Source organism: Papilio xuthus, unplaced genomic scaffold (assembly GCF_000836235.2).
Source record: "Papilio xuthus unplaced genomic scaffold, Pxut_1.1 DF824992.1, whole genome shotgun sequence".
NCBI lineage: Eukaryota > Metazoa > Arthropoda > Insecta > Lepidoptera > Papilionidae > Papilio > Papilio xuthus.
In genome coordinates, this window is record NW_013533657.1 from 4,094,551 (window position 1) to 4,122,358 (window position 27,808).

The 27,808-nt window shown below is 31.7% G+C and overlaps 1 protein-coding gene and 1 long non-coding RNA gene across 2 annotated transcripts; one reads left to right on the forward strand and one right to left on the reverse strand.

The window, feature by feature from the left end:
- Positions 1 to 6,579: 6,579 nt before the first annotated feature.
- On the reverse strand, positions 6,580 to 27,214 carry LOC106126746 (synaptotagmin-15). Its single transcript, XM_013324571.1, has 12 exons — positions 27,060 to 27,214; positions 15,176 to 15,337; positions 14,581 to 14,769; positions 12,454 to 12,616; positions 11,455 to 11,588; positions 9,640 to 9,728; positions 9,330 to 9,454; positions 8,949 to 9,042; positions 8,585 to 8,752; positions 7,579 to 7,686; positions 7,128 to 7,344; positions 6,580 to 6,854 (listed from the first exon to the last, which is right to left on the reverse strand). Exons 2-12 carry the CDS (start codon positions 15,315 to 15,317, stop codon positions 6,727 to 6,729), a joined length of 1,557 nt encoding a protein of 518 aa, XP_013180025.1. The 5' UTR covers positions 15,318 to 15,337; positions 27,060 to 27,214; the 3' UTR covers positions 6,580 to 6,726.
- Positions 8,170 to 17,345, forward strand: LOC106126747 (uncharacterized). Its single transcript, XR_001228379.1, has 3 exons — positions 8,170 to 8,258; positions 8,626 to 8,723; positions 17,275 to 17,345. It is a non-coding gene; the product is annotated as an uncharacterized LOC106126747 (long non-coding RNA).
- Positions 27,215 to 27,808: the final 594 nt, after the last annotated feature.

The following is a 27,808-nucleotide window of genomic DNA, read 5'->3' on the forward strand; positions in this document are numbered from 1 at the left end:
AAGTCGACATAATATAGTAATTTTGGGTCGCCCCTTACTTACAAAAAGGTCTAAACACCGTTATTTGAAGATCAGTTTGGTATTTTTACTTTTTTTATGGTATATTCTTTGACCGTTAAACCAAAAAGTTTGAAGTTTAATAGCTTATTTGTAACAACTGACCCAGTTATTTGTACATTATTTTGAACATTATATATGAAATTTTCCTAATGATTATATTTACTTTACTAATTAAGTATTAAACAGTAATTTAAAAAATGTAATATATTTTGCTTTATTGCATAGTCTTCTTGTTAACACAATTTATATTCTAAACACGATCCTCTGTGAATGTGTTTTATATTATCCTTTCTTATAAAATAATAACGTCGGAAAGGAAAGGTTGAACTTTTATATGTTTTTTCTTTATTGAATATGGTTAAACTTCGAAAGTAGATATTATCTTACAGTATGAATAAACTTAACCATAATAATGTGTGTAAAGGTAGGTAAGGACACCAATCAAAGATTAACACAGCGATGCTTTTGTCCGAGACTTTGTCCGTAAGATATTAATTTTTTTTTTAAAGCAGACCTATCGATTAAATAATATGAAAATTTAAAATAAAGCGATCCTGCGGAAACCGCACTTTTCTGGTAAAAAAGTAATACATTCTTTGTTCTGTTTTTGCGCTAAATTTAATTCAGATCTTTTCATTCGTTCTGGTATATTCCATTCAAATACATATGCTTTTATAAAAAATTTAAAATCGGATGTATTTAAAATATAAAATATTACCATGTAATCTACTCAAAAGAAAAAAAATTGAATTAATATCAACTTTTAAGAGTATGTTATTTACTTCTGGGTTTCTTTTCAGTTAGAAGGTACTAGGGCTTGTCTTTCCAATCTTTCTAACACGAAGTTGTATTATAATTTTTTAATAGCGCCTGCCGTTTTTATTACGTCAATATTGCAATTTAATTTTGATTCAATAATCAAAATTAATGTATTATCATTAGATCTTAAATACTATCATCAAGATATAAAAAAATATAATTTTCATTTTATGGTGCATTTACTTTACACATTTCCCGGAGTATTGTTTCACAAAAATTGTAGGGACTTTTCTGTAAGATAGCTGCTCGGATTGTATTTCCATCAAAGGATCTCTTTGTAACACTAAACTACACTTTACTCTGTATCACGCTGAAATATTTTACTTTCTTCATTTATAGATAGAAAATTGTGCAGCTATTTTTTAACATCCCATTTTATAATATAAAGCCAAGAAGACACGAACAAAGCAAATTATAAAACATAAGTTTCCAGACATAAAATAAAATATTAAATTATTTTGCTTGAGAAATTTTTTGTTTTCTATTTATCAACCAAAGTAAATTGAATTTCTTACTTTAGTTTGTCTTTTATTCTATTATATTTTCTACTCTTACTATGTTTGTAATAAATAGGTTTATTTTATACGGACTGATTTTCAATGAACTTAATTATGATATAGTAAACGTAATACTAAAAAGAGCGTCGGTGGCTCAGTGGTCAAGCACATGACTTGCAATCTGCAGGTCTTGGGTTCGAATCCCGCCGTGTACCAATGTGTTTTTCGATTTCCGATTTACATATGTACATTTATCCGACGTTCTTACGGTGAAGGAAAACATCGTGATGCAACCTGCACATATCTGAGAAGAAATTCAAAGATATGTGTGAAGTCAACCAACCCGCACTTGGCCAGCGTGGTTGACTATGGCCTAATCACCCGTAATTTAGGGTAGACTCCAAGCCCCTCGGTGGGGACGTCTAGTGAGCTGATGATGATGAACAGTAATATGGAATACAAAATATCCTAAGACAAATATATAATGTGGTGAGAGAAGTTGTCATGTCATAATCACGTTCTACCAAACAAAGTAACTTCGTAGCGTCTTGTTGGACTTTGAAAGTTGTATGAAAGTTAGGAAGACGTGACTACTCATGACAAATGTTCTCGAGTATAAGTGACATGGATAAACTTTGTTTCGTTTAATTCGTTTCGTGTAAATGTCAATTATTCTAAATTTAACAGCGTCCATGGAAAAAAGCAATAGTTGAAGCAAATTATGGGAGGCTAATGGATTTACTAAGTGAGCAATCAAGAGTTTTCATTTGTTTTATGCAGCGATCTTTTACTTTTTTCTTACTTTGGCTTCTTTTTTCTTGAATTAGCCAATTAATTTAACTATTGAAGATTTTGATGATACCTTCGAAGTAACTCTGTCTGTCTGTCTGTCACGCGAAAACTACTGAACCGTTTTAAATGAAATTTGGTACACAAATAGTCTAGACCCTGGGCAAGGAGTGTAAGGGGTTGAGAAGGAGGTTGGAAATTTGTATAGTAGTATCGTCATTTTTACAGATAGGATCTTGAAACTTATTATTCAGGCTGTATATTTGATGTAAATAAATATGACATTAAATGTTTGTAAATTTTTTACCCTCAGAGTGCAAAATAACAATAGGGGATGAAAGTTTTTTTAAGAATATGTGAGGTTTATGTGAATTTTTGTGAGTTCAATGCGTTTTGTTCTTATGTATTATAAGTGTTAGTAAAAAAGAAGCATAAATAATTAAAATGCTACCCAAAGATTTTTTTATATCATAAGGTGGCAAACGAGCGAGCGGTCACGTGAAATCGCTGAAATAGCGAAGTGACCGTTGCCCATAGACATACGTAATTGCATATGCGTTGCCTGCCTTTAATCGACGGAGGAGAGGATGCACAGAAAGAAAATATCTTCCCTTTCCACGCATCCTCTCACCCGGAAAGTCCACTTCCACTTCCCATCCTTTCCTTCTAAGAAAAAGGGTGGGAAGGGAAAAAGGACTAAATTAGGCCTCCGGGAAGCACATGCATCAGAAGAAATGCGGAATTGCTTCCATTTCACGCCTGTCTTCTGTGTGGTCGTAGTATGTCATCGGGCGAGCCGGGCCGATTCGTGCGAAAATGTTAAAGCGGGCTCTACCACTGTTGGATAATATTTCACGCGGACGAAGTCGCGGGCACAGCTATTAAAATATAAGTGTGTCATATACTTGTTCTTTTTTCTTGCTTTTGTATAAAAAAGGTATCAACTTACAATCACTGTTTACAACATAGATACACTTAAAGTACTAGAGTGAGTTAATAAACAATGTAATGTGACCTCTACGAAACATTTAGGGTCGAAGTGATATTGAATCTCAGTTGACAGTAAACATCCCGAGCTTGTTACGATCCGCAAATCAAATATTAACATCAAATTGAGGCGTCCCTTAGAAATTTGGGATTTGTTTGTAATTTCTCAATTCTCTGATGCGTTAAAAGTTTTCAAGGTTTACTAAGATTTAGGGGATCTAGAAGAAGTTATGTTATGAATACAATTTGCTAACTTTAAATTCGTTAGACTCTGTTATGGTATTCCTAACAAAATATATATTTCATCGTCTAATATCTAGATTATTTATATAAAAACTGAATGTGTATAAAATAACTTACAGTTTTTTTACATTCAAATTTTATTGTTCTTACCAATATCATAAATGAGAAGATTTGGATGGATAGATGTCTGTTAGAAGGTCTTTACAGAACGGCAGCATGAATCTAGCTAAAACTTGGCATAGATATAGAACATCTGGAAGGACACATAAACTACTAATTGAGATTATTTTTAATTCCGCATGGACGGAGTAGCAGGCGACAGCTAGTAAGCAATATCATCGTCAGCTCACTATACGTCCCCACTGAGAGGCTCGGAACCTACCCTAAGTTAGCTGTGACTAGGCCATAGTCAACCACGTTGGCCCAGTGCGGGTTGGTTGACTTCATACCTTTAAATTTCTTCTCAAATATGTGCAGGTTGCATCACGATGTTTTCCTTCATCGTAAGAACGTCAGATAAATGTACATATGTAAATCGGAAATCGAAAAACACATTGGTACATGGCGGGATTCGAACCCAGGACTTGTAGACGCACTATAAAGCTTAGATAAGCAATATATTTTAGTCATTTTAATCAAAGTCTAAATTAAATTAATCTGAATCATGAGAGATACGTAACAATACGTAAGATTTAACAAATTTTTATCTATATGATTAGTATTTAGGTACTAAAAGGGGACAATAACAATTAATAACAAGCTCAATGTTATATTGCGCTAGATAAATTAATGATGTACGTCATATTGACATTATAACGGTGGTTAGATTTCACCGCAACCGCGTTTTAACGATAAAAGCTTATTTGAAATTAACCGTTGTCATACATTAAACACTATGTTTATGATATGAATATTTAAAACAAATATGACCAACCCACCCTAATGGGCTGGTAATGTTTATTACTTAATGAAGTTTTACATTAAACGAAGAGTTTTAGGTTAATTTTGACTACTACCTGTCGCCCTTGACTCCGTCCATGCGGAAATTAAAAATATAAACTTAATAAGTAAGATGTTTTACGTCTGTGCCAAATTTCATCAAGATCCATGCAGCTGTTCTGGAGATACCTTCAAACAAATATCCATCCAACCATTCACATTTATAATGTTAGTAATATAAGCATTTTACTATTGAAATGATTTTATAATAATTCATCATTAGATTTTAAAAATAGAATTTTTACTAGTTGTTTTTACAGGTGATGCCGGGAATCTTTATCTGTACTAAATATTTTGTTTATCTTTTATCTTTTTAATTTACTAATGGATAGTAACGCAAACACAAATGCTTTTACAGTCGTATATCCCTAATCATTCCTCTACCCTTGACCTTTTTTTATTTTGATATCGTATTTAAATAGTTAACAATAACTTATTAATAGAGGCGACATTTTCATAAATAGCAAGAAAAAATTCTCATAAATTATTTATCAAATAAGTTAACTTTTCAGTTGACTTTTTGTATGACTTTTTTGACCTGAATGTTTGTTTATTGGCTTAATGAAAATTGGCATTTGTTATTACTAAAGAATTAACAGGATAAAGAACTTAATACAATGTCGAACTGTCGCGAAAGTTATTCTTAAGGTACGCGTCCATTGGCCCGCAGATTTGCTTTGTTTCGATGAGGGCGGCACGGATGATGGATGCAGGGCTATGTTAAATCATACAAAGCAATAAAATCCGTTTATGGTTGTACGTGCCTCCAGCGCGTGCCAACGAACGCTTGCCTTTAGTAATCAAAGCTTACTTAATACTTCGAATCGGGGCTGGTAACTCTCATCATATTCAACTTAAAAGCATAGTAGCATGTATTGCATGATTGTGCTTCGTAAGGTCATATCGCCCTTGATTTAAGGTTAGTACTATATTTAACACAAATAATTTATGATATATCTTTATATATAATTCTTCTGTGAGTGTGTATGTCACTGAACTTCTCTCAAACGACTGGACCGATTTTGATGAAATTTTTTGAGTGTGTTCAAGGGGATCTGGGAATGGTTTAGATTCACAATTTTCATCAAATATTAAATTCATATTAATTTATTCAAATTAAAGACGTGTAGACAGTACAACGTCTGTCGGGTCCGCTAGTTTCTTTATATTACTGTCTGTTGAATACTTGACAATGAAAGAGTTTCTAATCATTGTTGTCTGTTATTGATTGATGACTTGAAACTGCTAGAATTGTCTTACTAATATTATAAATGCGAATGTTTGGATGGATGGTTGTTCGAAAATATCTCCAGAACGGCTTCATGGATCTCGGTGAAATTTGGCATAGATGTTAAACTGTCTGAAAGAACACATAGGCTAAAATGATTCGGATTAGTGTTCTCGTGGGATACAATTGATTTATATATTTACGCAATAACTCTACAACGGTTCAACACATCATATTGAAATTTGGTACAGACATAGAATATAGACTTGAGTAACAAACCTTTTTTTATAATTCTGCGAAGACGAAGTCACAGGCAAAAGTTATAAGCTACTTTGTTAGACGTTAGTACAACTATAATTACAGGACAGAAGACTTACTGTTAGAATATAAAGGTTGAAAGCAGGCAAATCAATCGTAGCTCCCTGTAATTTGTTACGGCTGCGTTTGAATATCTACTATAATAAAAGATTTTGCTTAAAATAAAACCACAATATACCACCAATTTGGCGTTACACATTTTATATTTGCTTCATATTTATAATAATTATATAATACTAAGTACATATAATTTATAGAATATATAATGTATTTAAGATATAGATTATATTTTAATATTGATAAGTTATGTTATTCTGAAATTGATATTTGAATTATATTCATTTAAACAGCTACAGCGTTGTTATGTTAACTTTACTGCAATTAAATTATTTAGATAAATATAATTGTATATAACATGCAAGATACATATGTATACAAAATAAAAACATACCATGTTTAAAATTTGCTTAAGCTGTAAAACTACTTAAATATTCTTTGAATAGGTTATATAAAAATATGAAGGGTCTAACTATTTGTAAAATGTGAAATATTTACATAAAACAGTAAAATAATTTCAATATTTTCTTAGTATATACGTCATAAAATATTTAAAATGGTAAGCGAAGTCGAATATGTTGATAGAATATTGATATTTTAAAGTGCTTGTAAGACTCGGGTGTTGGTAAATATAATTTTAAAAGACTTGAGATATATAAAGTATTTTTACATATAAATATAGTAGATTAAATGCTATATTAGATGTAAATTTGGCATAAGTCGTCGGGCTTAGTTTGTCAATGGATGCCAATGTTTCACTTGTTCCATAGGACTGGCAAGAGCTGAATTCCAATGCTGTAGCGCACGTCCTCTTGCGAACATATACGAACCTAATACAAATTTCCCTAGTAATCGATCTGAAACAAAATTAATTGTTTAAACCCTCATAACCTCGTTTATAGCTGTAGAATTTGATCAAGGGAAGAATTATTTTTTATTATTTTCATTCGAAATAAAAAAGCCTAATAAAATAAGTAATACTTAGTTACATAATTTCAAATTAAATTACTATATAATTTATGTTCATTGATTCAAATATGTCTAATTTTATAATGAAATCAAGATAATTCTTCACATTTGAGTCTTGAATAAAACTTTTATCTCGTATCACTAATTTTAAACTACGTTACCTTTAGCGTACACAGAGTGTGGCTGCAAAGCTTGCACAGTAACGCAAGTGGTGTGCAACTCATCCGCACTCAGTCTGAAGTGGAAGCATTCGGCGATGACGGCAGCGCCCTCTTCCGATACTTCGACGGCAGCTGTGCGGCGCGCACGCACACCACGACAAGCTCGCTCCTGCGTTACTCTCGCCACTACCTCGCGTCGTGATGATGATGGATCCAGCTTCACAATGATATTACAATCAGGTAAATGATCAAATGAAGTAGTTTTTGATAAAAAAAGAAACAAATAGACCCAACTGACTGATACTAAAATGTACGTAATGACCTCACTCGGAAAAATCGATCAAAACGTTAAAGCTATAGGAGATTTCAATTGAACATGGACATACGTAGTAGACACAAATTAAAATTAACATATTATTACAGAGTGTAAATGTAATTAAAATAAAAATACCTTCAATCCGCGTGCTTCAATTACAGTAACAGAAAGACGGTTTAAGTTTTCATTGTAAGCCAACGACACTAAAATCTCTCCCAAGTCTGAAGTTGGTTCTTGCAATTCCTACAACAATTCGTAAAATTAATTTTGTTAGCCATAAAAGAAAATATCACAGACTTTTACTTTTTACGAGTTATAATTTTTTTAAATTATAGAATAATAAAATAAACTTATGTCAATCTTTTAATCCATCATTATCAATATATATAATCGTGGTAGTCCAAAGCAAATGTCACCTTTGCAGATCTCATCTCGCAGTGGCTTCACTATTTATTCCAATGTTAAACGAACGGAACTAGGTCAGTTCGCACAGATGGCCGCAAAGCGTTTGCTATTCTAGTATCACCTGACAGATCAACTATAAAGCTTATTTAGATATTTTTGTAATGCAATTACGTGACTTGAATTCAATGTAATACAATTTAGGATCCATAGTACTAATGTATTTTGGTAATTTTTTTTTAATTGATTTATTGGCGTATTATTATATCTGAGGGTAGTTCAATAATTGTAAGATTGTAATTCTTATTTCGTTGAAAATAGTAACAAGACGGTTGTGTGTTTTATTGTGTTAATATAAAATGTGTGTTTAGTGTAGATTAATTTAAGGTATTAAACGGCAATTAGTATCTAAAGTAAGTGTTTTGTTGTGCTGTTTTTAGGTAAATACTAGCTGTCGCCCGCGACTCCGTCCGCGTGGATATGTAAAAAACTTAATGAGTGTAGCCCACCTATCCATCCATTCACATCATATCCATCTAAACATTCGCATTTATAATATTAGTAAGTTAAATAAAAAGGCATAAACTCGAAAAAAATAGTAAATAGTATGTTATGTCCGTCTCCTGGCTCTAAGCTATCTCCTCGCCAATTTTTTAACCATGTCTGTAAAGCCGTTCTTGAGTTATAAATAGTGTAACTAACACGACTTTCTTTTATATATATAGATTTTCTCGTATACCTTTTCAATGTCCAATTTGTATAATTGCGGTTCTTCGTCAGATGCAACGCCTTCAAGTTCGCTGAGCGGCAAAATGATGTGGCCAATAAGCTGTTTGAATCTACCGATGCGGCCCGCGTCCAGCACTGATAACTTTAAGGTAAGTGTATCCAATTTTCCTGGTGGTATCTGTTTAAATTAAAGCTTATTTTAGTTACTTATATTTGGAAATGTTGGCATTAAAATCATTTGCTTTGGTCTTTTAGACCAAGAATAGTATTAATTTAGTATTTTAACACAATTATGAGATTAATATCTCTCTATGTTTATTAGAAAATCTAATTATTAATATCTATATTTAGGTATAAAAAATATCTCAACTCACATGATAAATAAAAGTTTCGTCGAAAAACGGATTGCATGATTTTTTCTTTTGTTTTGTCTGAAGTACACGTCTTTCGTCTGGCATCAGTTGTATCCTAAAGGATAATATTAATACTCAAATTGACGATATAAACAATTTTCGTATCATAAAATCACAGTTTAAAAGTTGACTTATTAAATGCATTCAAAAATAAAATCAGTAAAAGTGTTGACCTTTTTCAAAGTGTACAGTTCAATTAGTAGTTAACTGTGTGAATTTTCATGCGACAAAATGCGTTTGATAAAATAAATGAAGTAGTTAAGGTTCAACTCATAAGGGAAAGTCGCAAATAATATTTATGCTGCACAAGTACTCGTTTACACTTGACCTTGCGTTACTTACTTTATGTAAGGGTCACATGCGTTGGCCAATGCCGGAGTGCGCGATGGCAAATGTTTCGCTTTAATTATGTGAACTTGAAACCTTTCGGTGGCCGATTCGTATTTCACGGTGAACCATACTCGACCCTGATGAAAAAATAACTAGTAATGTAACAACATTTTTGTTTTAATTTTTTTTCTATAATACTAAGACTACCAGAAATCTGATCTAGACTTTTTATTCTAAGACTTAAGGAACTTTTATCAACCTCGTAACTTAGTTATTGATAAAGCTAGAATATTAGATTTTTAGATATCAACTTATTATTTACCACATGTCCCTCCGGCCACATGTGATCGACATCCAGACAGTCAGACTTGTAGAGCGAAGGGTCCAACACTCCTAGTTCTGTTGTATTCGCTGCAACAATAAACTTATTTAAATTTTCGATCCATTTACACACAACTTGTGTATACCTTTTACACTTTATTTAAACCTTGAACATGTGTTCAAATGATGCCATTTACTTATGCGGAACCCTGAGCTTAACGCTTACTAAGTATGCTTTTTATAGTAAATAGCTCTGAGTGAGTTCTTAAGACGCTGCTGATATTATTTGTTCCACTATACCATTGTGCTAGACTAACAACTAGAACTTAAGAATATTTTTTACATTATTTTGCTGATTGAATAGCTATAAGTATGGATAGTAATAGTACTGAAATAATTAGGTAGTAGACACGACAGCAAAAAACAGGCGTGGCAGTCATCAAGCTTAGTGGTACTCAGATTAATGTATGAACAAATTACACATTCGTTTCAAACTCTTGTAATTTAAAAGAATATTCACTTTCGAAAAAAAATAGCAAACATTTTTAATTGAAATATCACTAACCTTTCTTCTAAATCCCTCATTAACCATCATATCGTTACGGGTACTTTAATACAGACGGACAAACTAGGAGTGCCTTTCGTGTAAGGAATAACTTAAGCTCAAAGGATCTATAAAAGTAATGACCGTACTAGAGCTAATTTCATATACGTAAGTAAATTAAATGCAAAAGCAACTTTTCCAATCTTTTTTATTAATGAATCTTGTAATAGACGTCGTTAATTCTTTGAAATAACTTAATCAGGTCTTAATAGATTAAGAAAAGGTTTCGAATCTTTAATTATTAGTTAAACTGTCTCGTAATTTCTCATATTAAGTCCACACTTACCGTGAGGTTCTGACACCAGAAACTTTATATAAAATATATCGTCCCTGTCATTATCTTTGACAACAGAAAGATAACAATATATTTAAACCAGACATTTGGGACTCAGAAAGAAGACGGTTAGTGAAGCCCTTATAGAACACGTCTGTGTCAGATATACATATGTATAACAAAATGTACAATCGGATCCACTGAACCGGAAATCCGAAATGGCATTTGAATAGGACAACAGTTTCAACATATATAAACAAACAGGTTGAATGGTAACGGAATTCTATCCATTATTCATTAACAGTTAATTATGTATGTACATAATAAATTTAATTTGATAGATTACATTTGATATACATAGTAATTTGTAGATTAATACATACAGGAAACAATTTTGTTTTACAACTCCCATAGGAATGCAAGGAGTGTAATAGCGGGAAATAACTTTTGCAATTCTTAAAATTAAATTGTATTGAAATGTAAAATTTAAATGGAAGACTGGTATTTAATTAAGATCGGATCAGAGCGTATGGCACGAAGAAATGCATTTGGGAATTTCAAAGACTATACATAGCTTTATAGGTTTGGTTAGGAAAAAAATATATTAAAGTGATTTTCAATATCAAACCTACTACACTTATATTCTATTCTTTATGTACTAATCATTGGTATTTACATAAAAAATAGAATATAAGGAAATTCAATAAATATACTTAACATTGTCTGCATATAAAAAATTTCAGTTTAATTAAATAATAAAGTGCACGATTTGTCTTGCAAAGTATACTGACAAGTACCAAATTACTGCAGTTCGAAATCTAAAATCCAGTATGCTTTAAAACATCATAAAACGATGTTCGTATTTCAAGATAAAATCCATTCAAATGGGTAATAAAAACTTTATCTTAGCTTACGACAAATCTGTTACAATAACTTACTGAAAGAATTCGATCGGAACTGCGTAGGCGTGGGCGGGCAGAGCACGTCGCCGGGCAGGCTGCCACTGACGTCACGCAGCTCCCCCAGGGATGTCGACCGCAGAGAGGGCAGCGAAAAGTTTACCTCCTTCGTCCTAAGAATTATTTCTATTATCTCTAAGCTGCTCCTTCCTTGAGTAAAGCGGAAAGATAAACATTCCACTTTTAAGATAATGCAAAAAAAATTATTCCTTCTCATTTCCATACTTTTCCCTCATCTTTATTTTAAGTAGAAACGCAAGCTACGTAATTTTTGTTATATAAATTACATTAGGTTATTATTGGTTTGATTGTCAGCAAGAAAGGGGTTGTAGTTCCTTCGAATTATCAATGAATATTCCGTAAATGTATGATAGTTGTTAAGAAAAGCAACTGATCGTGAGTAATGAACATTGATTTTGTATCATTGTATATTGATAGGAAGCTCAAATTTAATATAAACTACGTCAAATTGTCTATTAAACCCTGCTTCCTTCACAAAGGGTAAACATAATAAAATTACTAGCTTTTAAAGACCTATTCTCGTATACCTTGGTGTGACGTTTGAAAGCGTAGTGACGTAGGCATCATTCTACAAAGCTATTGTGAATTTTTGATTCGCCCACGGCATTTTGCTATTGAATTGAGTAGGCGTAGGATTTTAAATGCAGTAATGAGACAAAGTTTTTTATTTATGATGTATTAATGCTTGTTGGATACCATTGTAAATACTTCTGTCCAGTCTATTTCATTGGTTTAGCATTTTCATATTTAGTCACAACTTTTTTTTTTACAGTAATAAACACCTACCGAACATTAGTGATGCTAAAAATGATTCTAAAATATTGCTAAATAAAAATACGTATCATACCTTACTAAAAATATTTAATCATCACTGTCAGAAAAAAATAGCATCAACTAAATTAAGACATATTGATTTAGCGTACACCGGTGTTAAATTATGACATTTATTATACTCACGTGTAACATGGGGTCGTTACGTCATGGGGTGGGTAGACTAGAATGGGGGGCGATGGCACGGGGGAGGGGCTGTTCTTGCGTCGACGGGCCACGAACACACCCGCCATGACTATCAAGAGAACTAACGCAGCACTCGCTCCACCAAGGGCCACCAATACAGCCTCTGAAAAGAAACAATTTATCAAATATGTTCGAATAAGAGGTTGTTTTTTTTGCCAGAATTTATTTTTGCGTCTCCAAAAACGTGCATTTGGAATTTATGAATAAAATCTTATATATTTAGATGGATGAATGGATGGTTGTTTGATGGTAACAGGTCCGAAACAGCTTACTTGATCTTGATGATATTATATTTTGCACACATAGAGTCTAGTGTCTGTGTGTAGTCTGGAAGAATACATAGGGTACTAATAAAGTTTTTTTTATTCCGCGGACGTAGTCGTAGGCAACAGCTAGTTACTTCATAAAGTGATATGATTAACTCGTACTTGTGGTTAAATATAATATTATTACAATTATTTCAAAGAGAGACGATATTTTCCATCACATATAGCTAAAGGAAACATTGTCTTTAACATAAATTTAATCAAAGCCATCGAATACATCATAGTTGTACGATCGTATAACGAATTTTTCGATACCTCTTCTATGAATAACCAAAACATAATACAATAACGTGTACGTCTTATTGAGACTAGATAAATATTGTTTTATCTAGATTTTAGAGTATTTGTTATTTATGTTCAACCCTTAGTTATCTTGAATAGACAAATATATTCAAACGTACAACTTTAACGACTGTTTACCAACTATTGAATACGTTAATGTCAGTTAAACAAGTATAAGTTTATTTTCATTTACGAATATTTACTTTAAGTTAAATAGCTTTTGATATGTTAATTGTTATTTCTTAGTTTCAGTGTTTTTGTATATCGAATTACTAAGTAAGAACGTTTGATAGATTCCATAATATTATTTAAACAATATAATCATGGTGAGCGAAGGCAGCTTAATACTATACCAAAATCTTTTTTAGGTACATTTTACTTAGAAAATATTATTTTTTAAGATTTGTGCTTTGGTACAGTCATTTCAATTTATTTCTAGATGTGTTATCTATAATAAAATAAAATAAAAGTTCAATTATAGATAATAAATAGAATCTATATTATTAATCTTTGCATTCAAAGATAATTATATTTTTTTACATTTTTATTTTACTAATTATGACAAGATTGTTTTCGCGAATCCTCCGCACTTGTGTGGTTTTGACTAGGTGGCGCTTTTTACTAGTTAATATATCACACAAATTATTATTATTATTATAACAAATCCTTTGTTTTGTGACTGTATTGCCACTGTTTGGCTTGAGGTGGCCGAGCGCAGATGGCACTTAGCCGAAACCTCGTTTTATTACCGGATTGGGAGGCCGCCGAGCTCTAAGGTCGCTTCGGCGGACGCTCCATAGAGAGCCGCGCTTTTGGTAGGGTTTATTTCGATCCTCCATTTTTGAAACCAGGCACCAAGAAGTCTGAGGCTGTGGTCTGAAGGCGTCGACATATAGCTTCGGGCTTACGACCAGACTTGTAAACACAGGTGTCATCGGTATAGGTGTCATCGGTTATAACAAATCCGTTAAATATAATAGCTTTTAACATAATATGTTATGAGTAGGTTATGAATATATGATATGACGCCATTAACAATTTTATAACCCTCATTAATGTTGCGGAGTCTAGGAAAATAAATGTGTCATAAAACACGATACATGAATCATGTTGTAAAAATAATTTTAATAGTACGACAAGTAAATTTTGAAATGTGAACGAAACAAGTGTAATAAAATTAATACTTTGTTAGTAATTATTATTTGGCTAATCTATAATTTTACTTTGGTAGTCACTTTTTTAGTTCATAATTGTAGACTCTAGTCTGCAATAAAAAGATATAGAAAGAACATTTTACCTTATAATCTTACCCCACTTTAATAACGAAAGTACGAAAAGGTAATATAATTTTAAAAACAAAAAACATACTGTAGCTACAAAGAACAATTCTTAATTTTTTTTTTAAACTTTGAACTCAAAGATTTAAAGTTTTTTTTTTATATGTTAACTATGAACTTACCTCTCAAATTAATAGCATTGGCAATAGAGAACTCGGCTACTGAGCTAGCGGTAGGCGCTTGTTCGTATTTAGGCTGAGGCGCCTCAGTCTCCAACTGACTAAGGATGTCAACGTTCGGAGAGTTTATTGGCTCTTCATAATCTCTGTCGTAAAAGTCGACGTTAGGAACCGTGTCGTCGGTCTCGTAACCTGGGTCAAAATTACAAATAGGTTTATTATTTCTTTTAAAAAATACGGTGCCTAATTTATACCGTACACATTAAAAGTATAAAATAACAACTTAATTCTGCAGCCCAACATACTGCGGCCAATTGATAAACTTAAAGGATTTAACACCTTTTTGTATTAGCCAAATCATTCTATTATGAGCCGCATAGCATGATTTTGATCCAATAACTTAGTAAATGGAGGGCTGGCATTCAAAAATGATTCTCACGCAATTTCCTGCTTTATACAACCGCGTTTCGGAACTACATATATGTTCTTTTATTTGGTGTTGCTTTCCATAGGCGTCTATGATCACTTTGATGTTCTCATCGCTCGTTTGCATCTCATTAAATCATTTTAAAAAAATCCGAAATTTGGCACGACTTACCACTATAGCTGTCGTCTTTTATATCATCGATCGTCTTAACTTTTGGAGCATACCAAAGTCTTCTAGGATAAACCTCTTTCCTGCTCAGGGTCCGTTGCTCTTCATCAACGTTCCGATAACTTGATGGTGACAGGTTTAACATCTCTAATCATCTGTTGAGTCCTGCAACAAAATGTTCAATGTAGGCACTGCGTGCCCCCTATAACATGAGCGAAAGAAACAGGCCAATGTTTGCATAATATAAGTGGTACTAGTAGTAATTAAAATTCAACCGTACTTCTTAATCAAACAATTTGTTTTTTTTTTTTAATTAAAAATATCTTTATAAAATTCTCCGCTTTCATATTCACGTACTTTGTCCGCCCAATTTTCTTAAAAGTGGTAGAACGTTTTAACATTGCGTAATATTATCTGTATAATATTTTCCTAACACAAGTTATTGGCAACGTTAATTGTATCGTCTGTAAGATTCTTTATAAGATTATTTTACTGATTTTCTATTAGTTACCGAGGCGGATAACATGAAAATATTTCTTGATGTTTTAAAAATTTTCACTATAAATTGTTGAATGCGTTTAAAATATATGGCCATTTTTAACACAGAGTAGAGAAATCTGGCAGCTGATATAAGATGAAGTTATATAACTTGACATTTCCGTTTGCTCGCGTTCACAGCGGAAATTCTCAAGTGATACAGCTAAACTTTTACAACAAGTTATGGTTTTATCGCTTATTCTAGCAATTCAAATTAAATGTTAAGTTAGTACAAGTTATTTAAATTACTCTTGAAACATTTTGCCTTGATTACATAAATTTTTATATTTTATATCCATAATAATATTATAAAGCGATTTCATAAATTCTTTTTTTGTTGGATAGTCCATTTGTAGAGGAAGGTTTTAGGCTATGTAAGATTACGCTGCGACCATTATTTTTTTTTAATTCCACGCGGACCAAGTCGCGGGCGATAGCTAGTTTTTATTATATATAATTGGTTTTCTACTTTTGAAGATTACTGTAGCTTGGGGTTATTTAATCCTAAGGTATTTGTTTTGGGTAGTATAAATATTATGGATTCATTTCCTTAAAGGCAACATCCCTCGCTTAAGATCAAACAAGAGTCGTAGGATCATAAGGGCCGCCAAGGGAAATCTCATAAAACATTCGCCCGCAGTAAACGATAAGTAAACAAACTTCGCTTAAAGACTGTTTACGAAATTTCAATATTTTGTTCCATTATTTTTCGGAATACAGTTAAATAAACTGTTTTTCCGAATACATTCATTCAATTTCAAATAGGGTTTTGCGGTTTAAACCACAATGGCTTAAAAAAAGTTTTACGTGTTCAGGTTCACAAAACCAATTGCGGTAAACTGCTTTATGTTCTTTAAAAATCTGATTTGTATTTACATAAATAGAAAAAAATGTTCAATGTTGAATCGCAGTTCAAAGTTGACGCCTCTTACCAGATTAATATTTACCGATATTCTTCACACTGCTTGCTTTTGCTCTTACATTTAAACGATTGTAGAAAAGTAAATTTACGTAAATATTTAACAGGAGATGTTTTTTAACATTGATTTTTTTACTTTATTCGTTAGAAATACTGTATAAATTTTAGGAATTCTCTAATTCTCCTCTTCCTTGAGTAATTTATTATCACCATTGAGTTAGACTATCTAATTATTATCGATTTAAATCATTTATACATGTCGAAGATTTCTGACAGATTTACTAATTAAGTGGTCGATATTACCATCCGACTCCGCTTAACTCAGTGCGCACACCGGCGCAGGCTCCGGTTCGGCCGTCTCCAGACCAAGCCTATCACTTGTCAAATGACCACGCGCACTGTCGGCAAGAAGTGTCATTCAACGCCTTCATCCATCCACCGCTTCGTACCAATGAAATTAATAAATAAATTAACCACCAATATAAGTTTAGTCTATTGACACTTTCGATATGTTGGCATTCTAATAAAATAATTAGCGTCATTAAAATTGATATTCCCTGACATACATCGACTAACTGCCGCCCGCGATTCCGTCCATGTGTAATAAAAAACAAAAAAATAATTAGTAACTTTTGTGTCCTTCCAGGTAATGTTCTCCATGCCAAATTCCTCAAGATCCATACAGCAGTTCTGGAGATACCTTCTAACAAACATCAACATAGTAAGTAAGCTATGATATTTTTTATTATTTAAGAACGTATAAATAAATATTATTTTGATAAAACAACGACTCTTCGTCTTTTAAATAAAAGATTTTCACCGTCGTAATTATCGGAGGGGAAAAGCTTTAAGAAAACGGAAATAAATCTTTATTGTATTGTATTTTTGTCCAAACGAATCCACAATCCACCGATTCTTTTCGATAAAGATTAATTACATTTTAATTTCCTTTTTATTTTTTGAAATCATGTAATTAAGCAATACTTTGCGTACTAAATATAATAAACTCTGTCGCTGTATCACTCGTTTCACATTTAATTTTTGACATAGATATATTGATATGTCTTCAAAGTTCATTGTTAATCAGAATATAAAACTGTAGGTATACTTATTACGTTATAATACCAATACCTGAAAAATATTCATATATTTTTCAGGTATATCATGAAAATATCATAATTTTATATTGAAAACTGTTACCGTTAAACTTAATGATTTTTTATATCGATAGACACGTATTAATTTTTATCCAACGCGTGAAATAACATTTTGAATTCAAATTGCCAACTTCGTCGCACATTGTTTCAGTGGAATGATTTTGAAGTGTAAATTTGCAATAGTTCAATTACTTTTACTATTGCAATAACGAAAGATGTTATAAATCTATAATGATGTACATACATATAACAAAAAATGCAAAGAATAAGTATAAGGCATGTTTAAAAACTTTTCTATTATTCCTTCACATTTAGAATTCCTATGTAAATAACATTTTAAAACATCCTTATTTTTAAAGCGGACAAGGTGACCTTTTGAATTAACAATTGAATTAAAAAATAAAAATAGTAACATTTCTCGTTTCGAAACTTAAGTAACACGTATAGCCAACTAAAACTTTGCTATTCTGAATTCCACGACCTCTCCTAATCTTTTAAATGACAAAGTTCACGCGAGTAGAAAATTATTTGTAGTATACTAGTTGTCGCCCGCGACTCCGACCGCGTTGAATGAAATAAAACTTAAATAGTTCCTGGCAATGATTCGAAATTTCTCACCTTTTAAACCTTCCCGAAACGTCCACGTCAAGACCAAGATAAGATAAATCTGTTCATCCGTTCTCGAGCTTTAGCGAGACTAAAGAACAGTAATTGTTATTTAGATATGTATATAGATTCTACAGTATAAAGCTACTCGAACTTACTGGCAGTGCCATCTACTGGGATCAGCTATAAACTATTCCATTCCAAAATATATTTTAATACAGACTAGAACAACAAATCAGTAGATAGAACTGCCAATGTTATGTGGAAACCAGCACAAAGGGAAAATATATCTTCTCTTATTCTTGAGAGCAGTTAAGGTCACAGAAGGACACCGTCATTGCATTTTCCAAGTGCAATAAATTACTTAAAGTGCAAGAATGTAATACATTTTAATAAGCAAATGTTAACTAGAAAGTTCTTTTATAAAATATTCTCTTTCGCCAACGCATTCTTTGTTGCTTTGTATAAGAAATTTAGATTTGTTTGTGGCAGTATTCTATACATAGGTATTTTGAATAGTATTAAAATAAATTTACCAATATAGTGAATAGGCGGATCGTAACATCTCAAACGAAACTAATATTGTATCCTTGCGCGCTGCGTACACGCAATGTTGAATCGTTGACACGAGTCGTCTATTCAGCTCGGACATAGCGCTACATGTCAACTATATAGATTTTCTCCACCATCTTGAAAATCGAAATTACAAACAGGTTGCTAGCGACTCTCCTTGTCGATGATGGAAAGAATTATCAGCGATGCTTGATGTGTTCGAGCATCTACGACATTGGATTGCGTAAGTCGCTTAGCGACTAAAATCGCTGGCTTTCGAAAACTTACGCTATCTAGTATACAAAGATCTTAAGAGCAATGATTTAGCTCACATCTATGACAATTTTTCAACCTAATTAGGTTTTCAACGTCAGATGACTATCATCGAAATGGGTAGGAAATAAACGACCTCGACTGTACATTGTAGGAGCTTTTATAGAAACAATTGCTACTGAAAACAAAATAAAAACTAACACTTTCAATGTTGCATAGTAGGTCACACACTCGATAAATAAGGCAATAAACCCTCGCACCTGCTCCTTCCACCAGTTACACTAATACGAATTTATTGCACCGTTGGGCAGCAAAGACCAAGAACCTGGAATAACTGGATACTATATTGATTTAACTATTTATATAAAAGATTTCATTGTATACTCGATTTCAATGAAAATGAAAAATTATAACAAACATATCTTCACAAAAGCGTCAATAGCCTAATGGTTAAGGGTACTGATTTCTGATCACGAGGTCGGGGGTTCGATTCCCGCCATTCGACTATTGTCGTAAACCACATCCTAGCACAAGCTAAGAGCTTATTTGGAATGGTTAAAGTAATATTAATAAATTTACACAAAAATCTGCTAATATTTTTATAAAAAAAAAGAAAAAAAAACAATTCCTCTTTGTTAGTCTAATCTAGGACACATTTAAAACATACATGTTTGTATCATCGACTTAAACACTGAAACCTTCATAAATACATCCATAGAATATAGAAGATTGTCAGAAAGTGACATAATATAAATGTGTGAATATAATTTCTCATGTCCATTGAAATCGACTAATACATGTTCACGTTTTTACTAACTGCGAATCTGAATATAATGGTTCTTATTCATAAGTTTTTTTAAACACATTCTCATAAAATATCATATGTTGGTACCTGAACAATTCGAAGTTATCAAAATCTATTTTCATTTTTAAAAATAAGTAATAAAATTTTATGCTATATAAAATCACATCACCTTTGCTTTAGACATCAATAGCTTTTATGTATTGTCGAAGCTTCTATCGGTCTACTTATATAAAATAATATTTTCTGCATGCATTTAGAAAGCAGCTTTACCTTTACCTAGTATTATATTGAAAATTCATGTTACAGTAAAGCGGTTTTAGCATCAATATGAATAGCGTATAATAAAATGTCAGAATATTTCTTAAACTAGCTGACGCCCGCAACTCCGTCCGCATGGAATTAAAAACAAACGTTATATGCATCCATGCGAAATTTCAACGAGATCCATGCAGCCGTTCTGGAGATACCTTCAAACAAACATCCATCTAAACATTCGCATTTATAATATTAGTAAGATTAGCCATGAATAAACTAATAAAAAGTATTATATATAAAATGCCTACATATTATAGTAGTGATACATCAAACTCGATAACTTGGTTACGATGCACGATGCGATGCTTTACCCAACCCACGCAAAAAGCTCGTCCGTAAAATCTGATTACATTGGACCTCTTTATACTGAGATTCTCTTGTTTTCCAAAAAGCCTAACATTTTTTAACCTTTTAGTGTAAATATTATAGAAAAAAACAGTAGAAAAAAGTTTAAATAAAACCTAATAAGGATAAAATCAAGTTAGTTTTTTGTATTTTCAAAATTACTACCGTAAAAAAATATATCAGTTCAGATTAATTTAGATTAAAATTTAAAATCTGTTACAATACCCGATGAAGGGCTGATATGGGCTCGAAACTAGTCATTGCCGACACGGGACAAATATACGTTAGTGTTTTCGTTTTCTATTTCTCTTCTCACCATAGATTAAATTTTTATCTCTACAACAATCTAAATACTTTCATCCACTCTAAATTTATTACTCGTATACATTTCAAACATTCGTACAGCTGAATTATCCAATCCTCTATCTCTTGTTGTCAGAAAAGGATTTAGCTATTACCCGATTTTCTGAAAAAAAATTCGCCTACATAACATGTTCGTACGTATCAAAGGAATCTTTCTCTAATGTAGATTCCACTTCTCCTTTATATGCATTACATGATCCTGTCTTGAACATGTGTTATGTTTCCGTTCCGTTTCCTTTCAAAGGCTAATGAAGTGAATTGAATTTATGTTGTACGCATCTGAAGACCATGAATCCGTTTGTATGTAAATAACATAATAGGGGATTACATCGTTAATGTTTATATTAATTATAGTATGTTTAGCAGTCGCCGTAATTTGAAAACTTTATAGCACAAAACTTTGTTATATTAGGTTATAGTTAACCTATAAATACGAGCCGAAAGTTTCCAATGCTAATAAATAATTTTCATCCACATTGGAGCAAATTTGATATGCTTTTACGAGTAAAAAATAAAACAAATAGAAAATTCCGATTCTAGCGATTCTTTAAATATATTTAGTCCAACTAAATGATTTTAAAAATCTTAATACTTAATTGGAAACATGATTTTATCTCAGTTACTTAAATGTTAAGGTTGCCGTCAGGTCCCCTAAAAAGCTCTGGATCTACCAAAATTAGAGGTGGCCATAGTGCACCACGCAAGACCTCCGTGGGTTGGTTGACTTCAATCCTATGTTTGAATTACTTCGCAGATCTTTGAAGGTTGTATCAAAATATTTTCCTCCATCATAAGAACATCGGATAAACGTAAATATGAAAATCGAAAATATAAAAAAAACATATTGGAACAAGGCCTTGACTTGTAGATCTCGGTCCGGTCCGGACATCCGATCAATTGCGTTACCAACGCTCTCAAATTCGAAATATAACAGAGAGTAGAGAAATGGCGATACATTTTATATCGGATATTTTCTAGAGGCGTCCTATTAATTTTGCTCTCAATCAAAAAACAACTAAAATAATGATTTTAATTCATATTAATTTAATTTGTCTATTCATACTTTAACAGATGTTTTTGACATTTTAAACTTTATTAATTTTGTTAATCGCGTTTAGTTTAATTCAACGTATATTAACATTTTCAATGTAAATTAATTCTTGGAAAGCCTCTTTTATAAAATTATGTAAATTTTGAATAAAATATGCGTCAGTGGTCCCATTGTTTTGTCTGAGTAATTTCATTTTCTTCTGAGATGTCTATAAAAGAAAAAACGTAGTTTAAATGTTATTAAAACAATAACGAACTGTAAGAAAAAGTACTCAAATTTAATCGTAAAGTTAAAAATAAAATACTCCGGAAAACTCTTTTTGGTAATCAATTTCTTCGCTCCTGTTTTTTTTTAAATAGAACCTAACTGTCTCTGCTTAATTAGCCTACTTCAGTATTTTTATAATTTTATAATCAATCTGTAGTTCTAAAAATGATAGTCGAAATATTAATCGACAAATGTAGTGCTAGTGGCCTTTGATTTATAAAATCTTTAAAATTATCAAATCAGTAAAAATTGTAACAAACAACTCCCACCTAATAAGTTTTTAATTATAATTCAGATTCACCACGAAATTTTATGAAAATTGTGACAGTAAAATAAAAATATCTAGGTCATCTAAGACTAATAACTTTTTAGTACGAAGGTTAAGTTATTAATTTATAATAATGTAAAAAAAACATCTAACAATGAAAGTTTTTTTCATAAACGTAATTACTTTTTATTCATAAACGAATTAATTATATTCGTAAAATGATAACCTACAAAGGCGGCCTAAAAAAGTTATTATTAACAAGTGTTACAAATTTGAAATCATGTTTCAGCGAAACAAGTGAAAATAGAACACGTTCACGTCCTTAGGGATGATAAATTCATCGTAATTTTGTACATAAATATATACGTAACGACCTAATGCTGGCGTGTATTGAAAATAACCGAACTTTGTCAGCAACGCAAGTTTTCACCCCCTGACCTTCGGCAGTTAAACTCGACACGTCGTGAAAATAAATTATCAAAATTAACGCGATAAAATCTACAAAAAAGTTTAAGTTTAAATTGTACAATCCTGGCATTATTTATTTTATATAACATTTACTTATATTTGCTGAAATAATTTTAACGTTATTATGGGTTTTTACTCTACTGGTACTGATACATATTATTGTCTCTATTTTATTAATTAAAATGTAAGGGATAAAGATACGGTGGCTCAGTGTTCAAGCACTTGACTTGCAATCTGCAGGTCCTGGGTTCGAATCCCGCCATGTATTAATGTGTTTTTCGATTTCCGATTCACATATGTACATTTATCCGACGTTCTTACGGTGAAGGAAAACATCGTGATGCAACCTGCACATATCTGAGAAGTAATTCAAAGATATGTGTAAAGTCAACCAACCCGCACTTGGCCAGCGTGGTTGACTATGACCTAATCACCCTTAACTTAGGGTAGGTCCGATCTCCTCGGTGGGGACGGATAGTGAGCTGATGATGATGATGATGATGTTTACAAAAAAGTTTCAATTATTTGATGACACGTCTATGACGTCATAAGAGATTTCTTTAAGAAAATCGCATGTTTAAACGTAAAAGTTCTCCACCCCTGCAATATAAAATATTACGAATAGTCTATTGATTTTCCCAAGTGTACACTCGGAAACTTTGACATTGACTATTTAAAGGTTGAACATCAATCAAGTAAATTTCCAAAATACCAATAAATCAATCGAAAGTAATTAAAACATTATTCTCTCGTAATAATTGATACGGCTTCGGCTGGATATATGATAAAAGTTACACGTTACAAACAATATCGATAAAAGTCAAAGCGAACATTTCATAACAAACATGTCGAGTAATATTCTTAATTGAAAATTAATTTCAATTTAAGTGCTAGTTATATTATTATAATAGTACGTTATAAAATTATAACACGCAAATTATGCTTTAATAATTTTCACTGTAAAGTAACTTAATTTTATGTTGTTTTTTTAATTACTACTATTAGTTAAAATTATAATACAATCACACAATAATGTTTTTCTTTATATTACTTGTAAAATAATTTAACAAAGACTAACTCAATTTAATATGTTTAATTCTGACTTTAATAACATAGTTTATTTTGTTTGTTTTCCTTTGTTAAGGATTTCATTAGTAAGGTTGATAAAGATCTTGTTTGATACTTTTAAAACTACATAAAAATAGACAACCAAAAATAATGTCAACATTAAGAGTAGCTAAATCTCTTAAATGTACATTAAAATTTGTATATGAAAATATTTATTTCTGGAATGTGGAAAGTTTGCTTAATATCAGACGAAAATTGCTTATTCGTAGTATTATTATCGTTGAATGAAAACGTAATGTAGGAAGGAATTGCACCCAAAGGACTTCCAGAATTGGTCCCCAGCTCTCATTTAGTTCACTCCCACAATCTTAACTAGACTCTATTTATTATGTGGGTAGATCTACCCACGATGTATGATGACTTTACGTGGCTGTCATTTAAAATATTTCCAACTACAGTAAATAACATTAACTTCAAAATTGGCTCCGATATATTAAAAAAAATCCAAAAAAAAAATAGATATAGTTATATATAGATATAGTTTTGGCACTCATCTAACTAGTAGACGTATGTTTTAACTCAATGAATTAAAAACCGTTTTTTTAATTAGTTTAATCCATAGAAAACATTTCTTTTTAATTAAAGTAGGCTACATTTTTTATTATAAAACAATAATCATTATCAGTTTTCTACATATCTATTCGAGGGGAGTTTAACCGTTTATTTTACAGTAAACACTAAATAATAAAAATAAATGTATTATAAACATCTATTTTGATTCCGTAGCGCAATAATGACTTTGCTACCAGAAATTGGATGTCCGGTAACTTTCAATTATCATCAGTACACACTACGCAGCGATGGTTTGTTATTTCACAGTCGTTTGATACGAAAGCGCGGTAATTAGAAAAATGAAACACAGATTCCAGTTAATTAACAGTCTATAATCAATGTTCATTTATAAATTAAAATAAATGAGTTTTCCATCAAAATTGACCAAGACAAATAACTTAAGTAAAAATATAACGAATTTTAATAAGTGTGCTAGAAGATTAAAATGGTCAGCAGACTAAGAAATAATGAGCTGCGAACTTTTGTGAAGGAAATTTTAACATACGTTCAGTAACCTATGACGTCATTTCATCGTACACACATGCTCCTGCGTCTTTGTAAAATGTTCGAGAAGCTTGAATCATTATGCGTATTATTTGTCGCTTATTCTGGTTTCAGTAGCACGCCTCATATAAGTTCATATCGTAAACTCAAGATTATTCTCTAACTTTCCCACTGTTATAGAGGAACTGTCTATGATTTGATCCTCGGTAATTACTGAAATAAAATTTTCAGTTTATTCCAATAATATTATATATTAAACTAATATCTTCGTATAAGTGTTAATTCAATATATTGAAGTAGTACCAACATTATTAAATAGTATCTAAAATAAAAATAAGTGTCGTTTATAGTGCACTAAGTGCTTTTGCTTTAGTTTTTATAATTCGGTAATAAAATTTACACGGTTTAATGCTTACCCCCGTGGAGTCGCTTTTACGTGAAAAAGTAAAAAGTTTAATTTAAACAACTGCAAACTTTCACATTTATAATATGAAAAGTTTTCTCCAAGCTTTATTTGAAAAATTTAGGTTTTGTGAACCCCGAAAAATAACAAAGAAATTCCCTATGGCTTGAAGGGTTTAATTAAATTCGCATAACGAAATACTTTGTCATCATTTATTAAAAAAAAATCAAATCGTCGTCTTTCTAAATTAACTTTTGATTAGTTAAATCAATTTTTCAGATCTTACCAATTACAAAGAATCCTTTGTACGTCTTATTATTTCAGACTTTTCTTTACTACGCACGTTTTCAAGATTAAATAACATTTTAAAAGAGGAAATGGCGTCGTCGGCCTCGACCTATATTTTCATCCTTGTACAAAAAAATTTAACCAATTGAAAAACACACCCAAGTTGATCACTGGGATGATTTTTGGTAATGTTTCATTGGAATAATGAATGAACCTTTGTTAAATGCAATCAAAATGCCTAAAAAAATTAAAAAAAAATATTATTATTATTTAAGCGTTCGGTATTGGGTGGTCAGCGATTGACGCGGCACCCAGTTTGTAGTCCCAGTCAACCGTTTAAAGTCGTCAAATCCGAGTGTTTGAAGAAATACGCATAAGGCTACTCCAAGCATCATTTAAAAAAAGCAAATTGCTCTTTCGATTAATATATAGTAAAGATAACGAAAGAATATAATAAGAACAAGTTCTTTTACATTAAAGCTTATGTACATTGTTACAGATTATATTAAATGAAATACTTATTAGGTATTTTAGTTAAAAAGTATATACCTAGATGACAAATTATAGAATTGCTACGTGAATCGGAAGGCTAAAGGCTCAACCGGGGAAGGACCACGCCTTTGTAATTACAGTCCCCCTTTACGTACTTACGGCAAAATTACAGCAATGACATGCTGTTGTCAGAGGAGTTCAAGTTGCTAGAAACAAGATTAAAGGTCAATAATGTAAAATCGTTAGATCAGAATACTGTTCTTTGAAGTTGAAAACAGAAATGACTAAAATAATTATAGATAGAGATAATTTAAATGCAGAAAATTCTTAACTTTTACGTTAAAACATCAAAGTTTCCTAAATGTACCGTACGTATAACGACGTTGAAAACGTTTAAAAAATTTATAATACAGTTTTAAAACGTAATTAAAACTTAATTAAATGTACTAAACCTAAGAGATATCTAAATTAACAATACTAACAAACACACATTGGGATTAGGGGGGTATTTACTTTTCATGCTTTGTTACAACTTCGGCTCAACAGGCTGATCTATAACTCACAAGGGACAACCTAACAAAAGCAGTTACTTACCTTCAAAAAATATAAACAGGCGTACCGAGTCACCCAGGAATATATTAAAGTTTGTCTAAATACACATCAGCATGCTTGTCTACTTTCAATGTATGCTTACATAGAACACACGGTGTTACTTGTAGTTAATTCACTCGAAGAATACCCGCCGAGAGTATGCGCGGCTCGAAAGGATACTACGAAACAACTGTTTGAATAGACACCAACGAAGTTGCCGTTGGTATGCTCTGCGCATGCTCAGTGAATTTAATGCACGTACATATTCTGGTAACTTTGATAGGTTCATTTGCAGGTGCGGAAACGAGACAGGTCCCGTTTGAATATTGAAACCACGTATGTGCTGAGGCGTGAAATTACGTAGGAAACTATTACTACGACATTCCGTGAAGTAACTTAAATAGGTTTTAACAGCTTTTAGCGTCAAACATTTACATCGTACTTACTATTTTTACTACTTATATACAAATAATAACCTTTTAATCCAAAAACAATGAACTTTTTAATAATTAGTTTGTAAAAGTTAAACTAGGTGAGAAAATCAGTTATATCAAAGTGACAGGTTAAGTACGGTTAATGAGTTTACGTAATAATTAAGCAACCCTTAAAACCTTTTACTAAGTTGCCATGAACAATTGAAGGTCGTTTTTGAAGTCAACATTTTTTAAAACAATGACGTAACAAGTTTAAAATAATAACTAGAAATAACTACATCTTACTTATATTATAAATGCGAATGTTTAGATGGATGG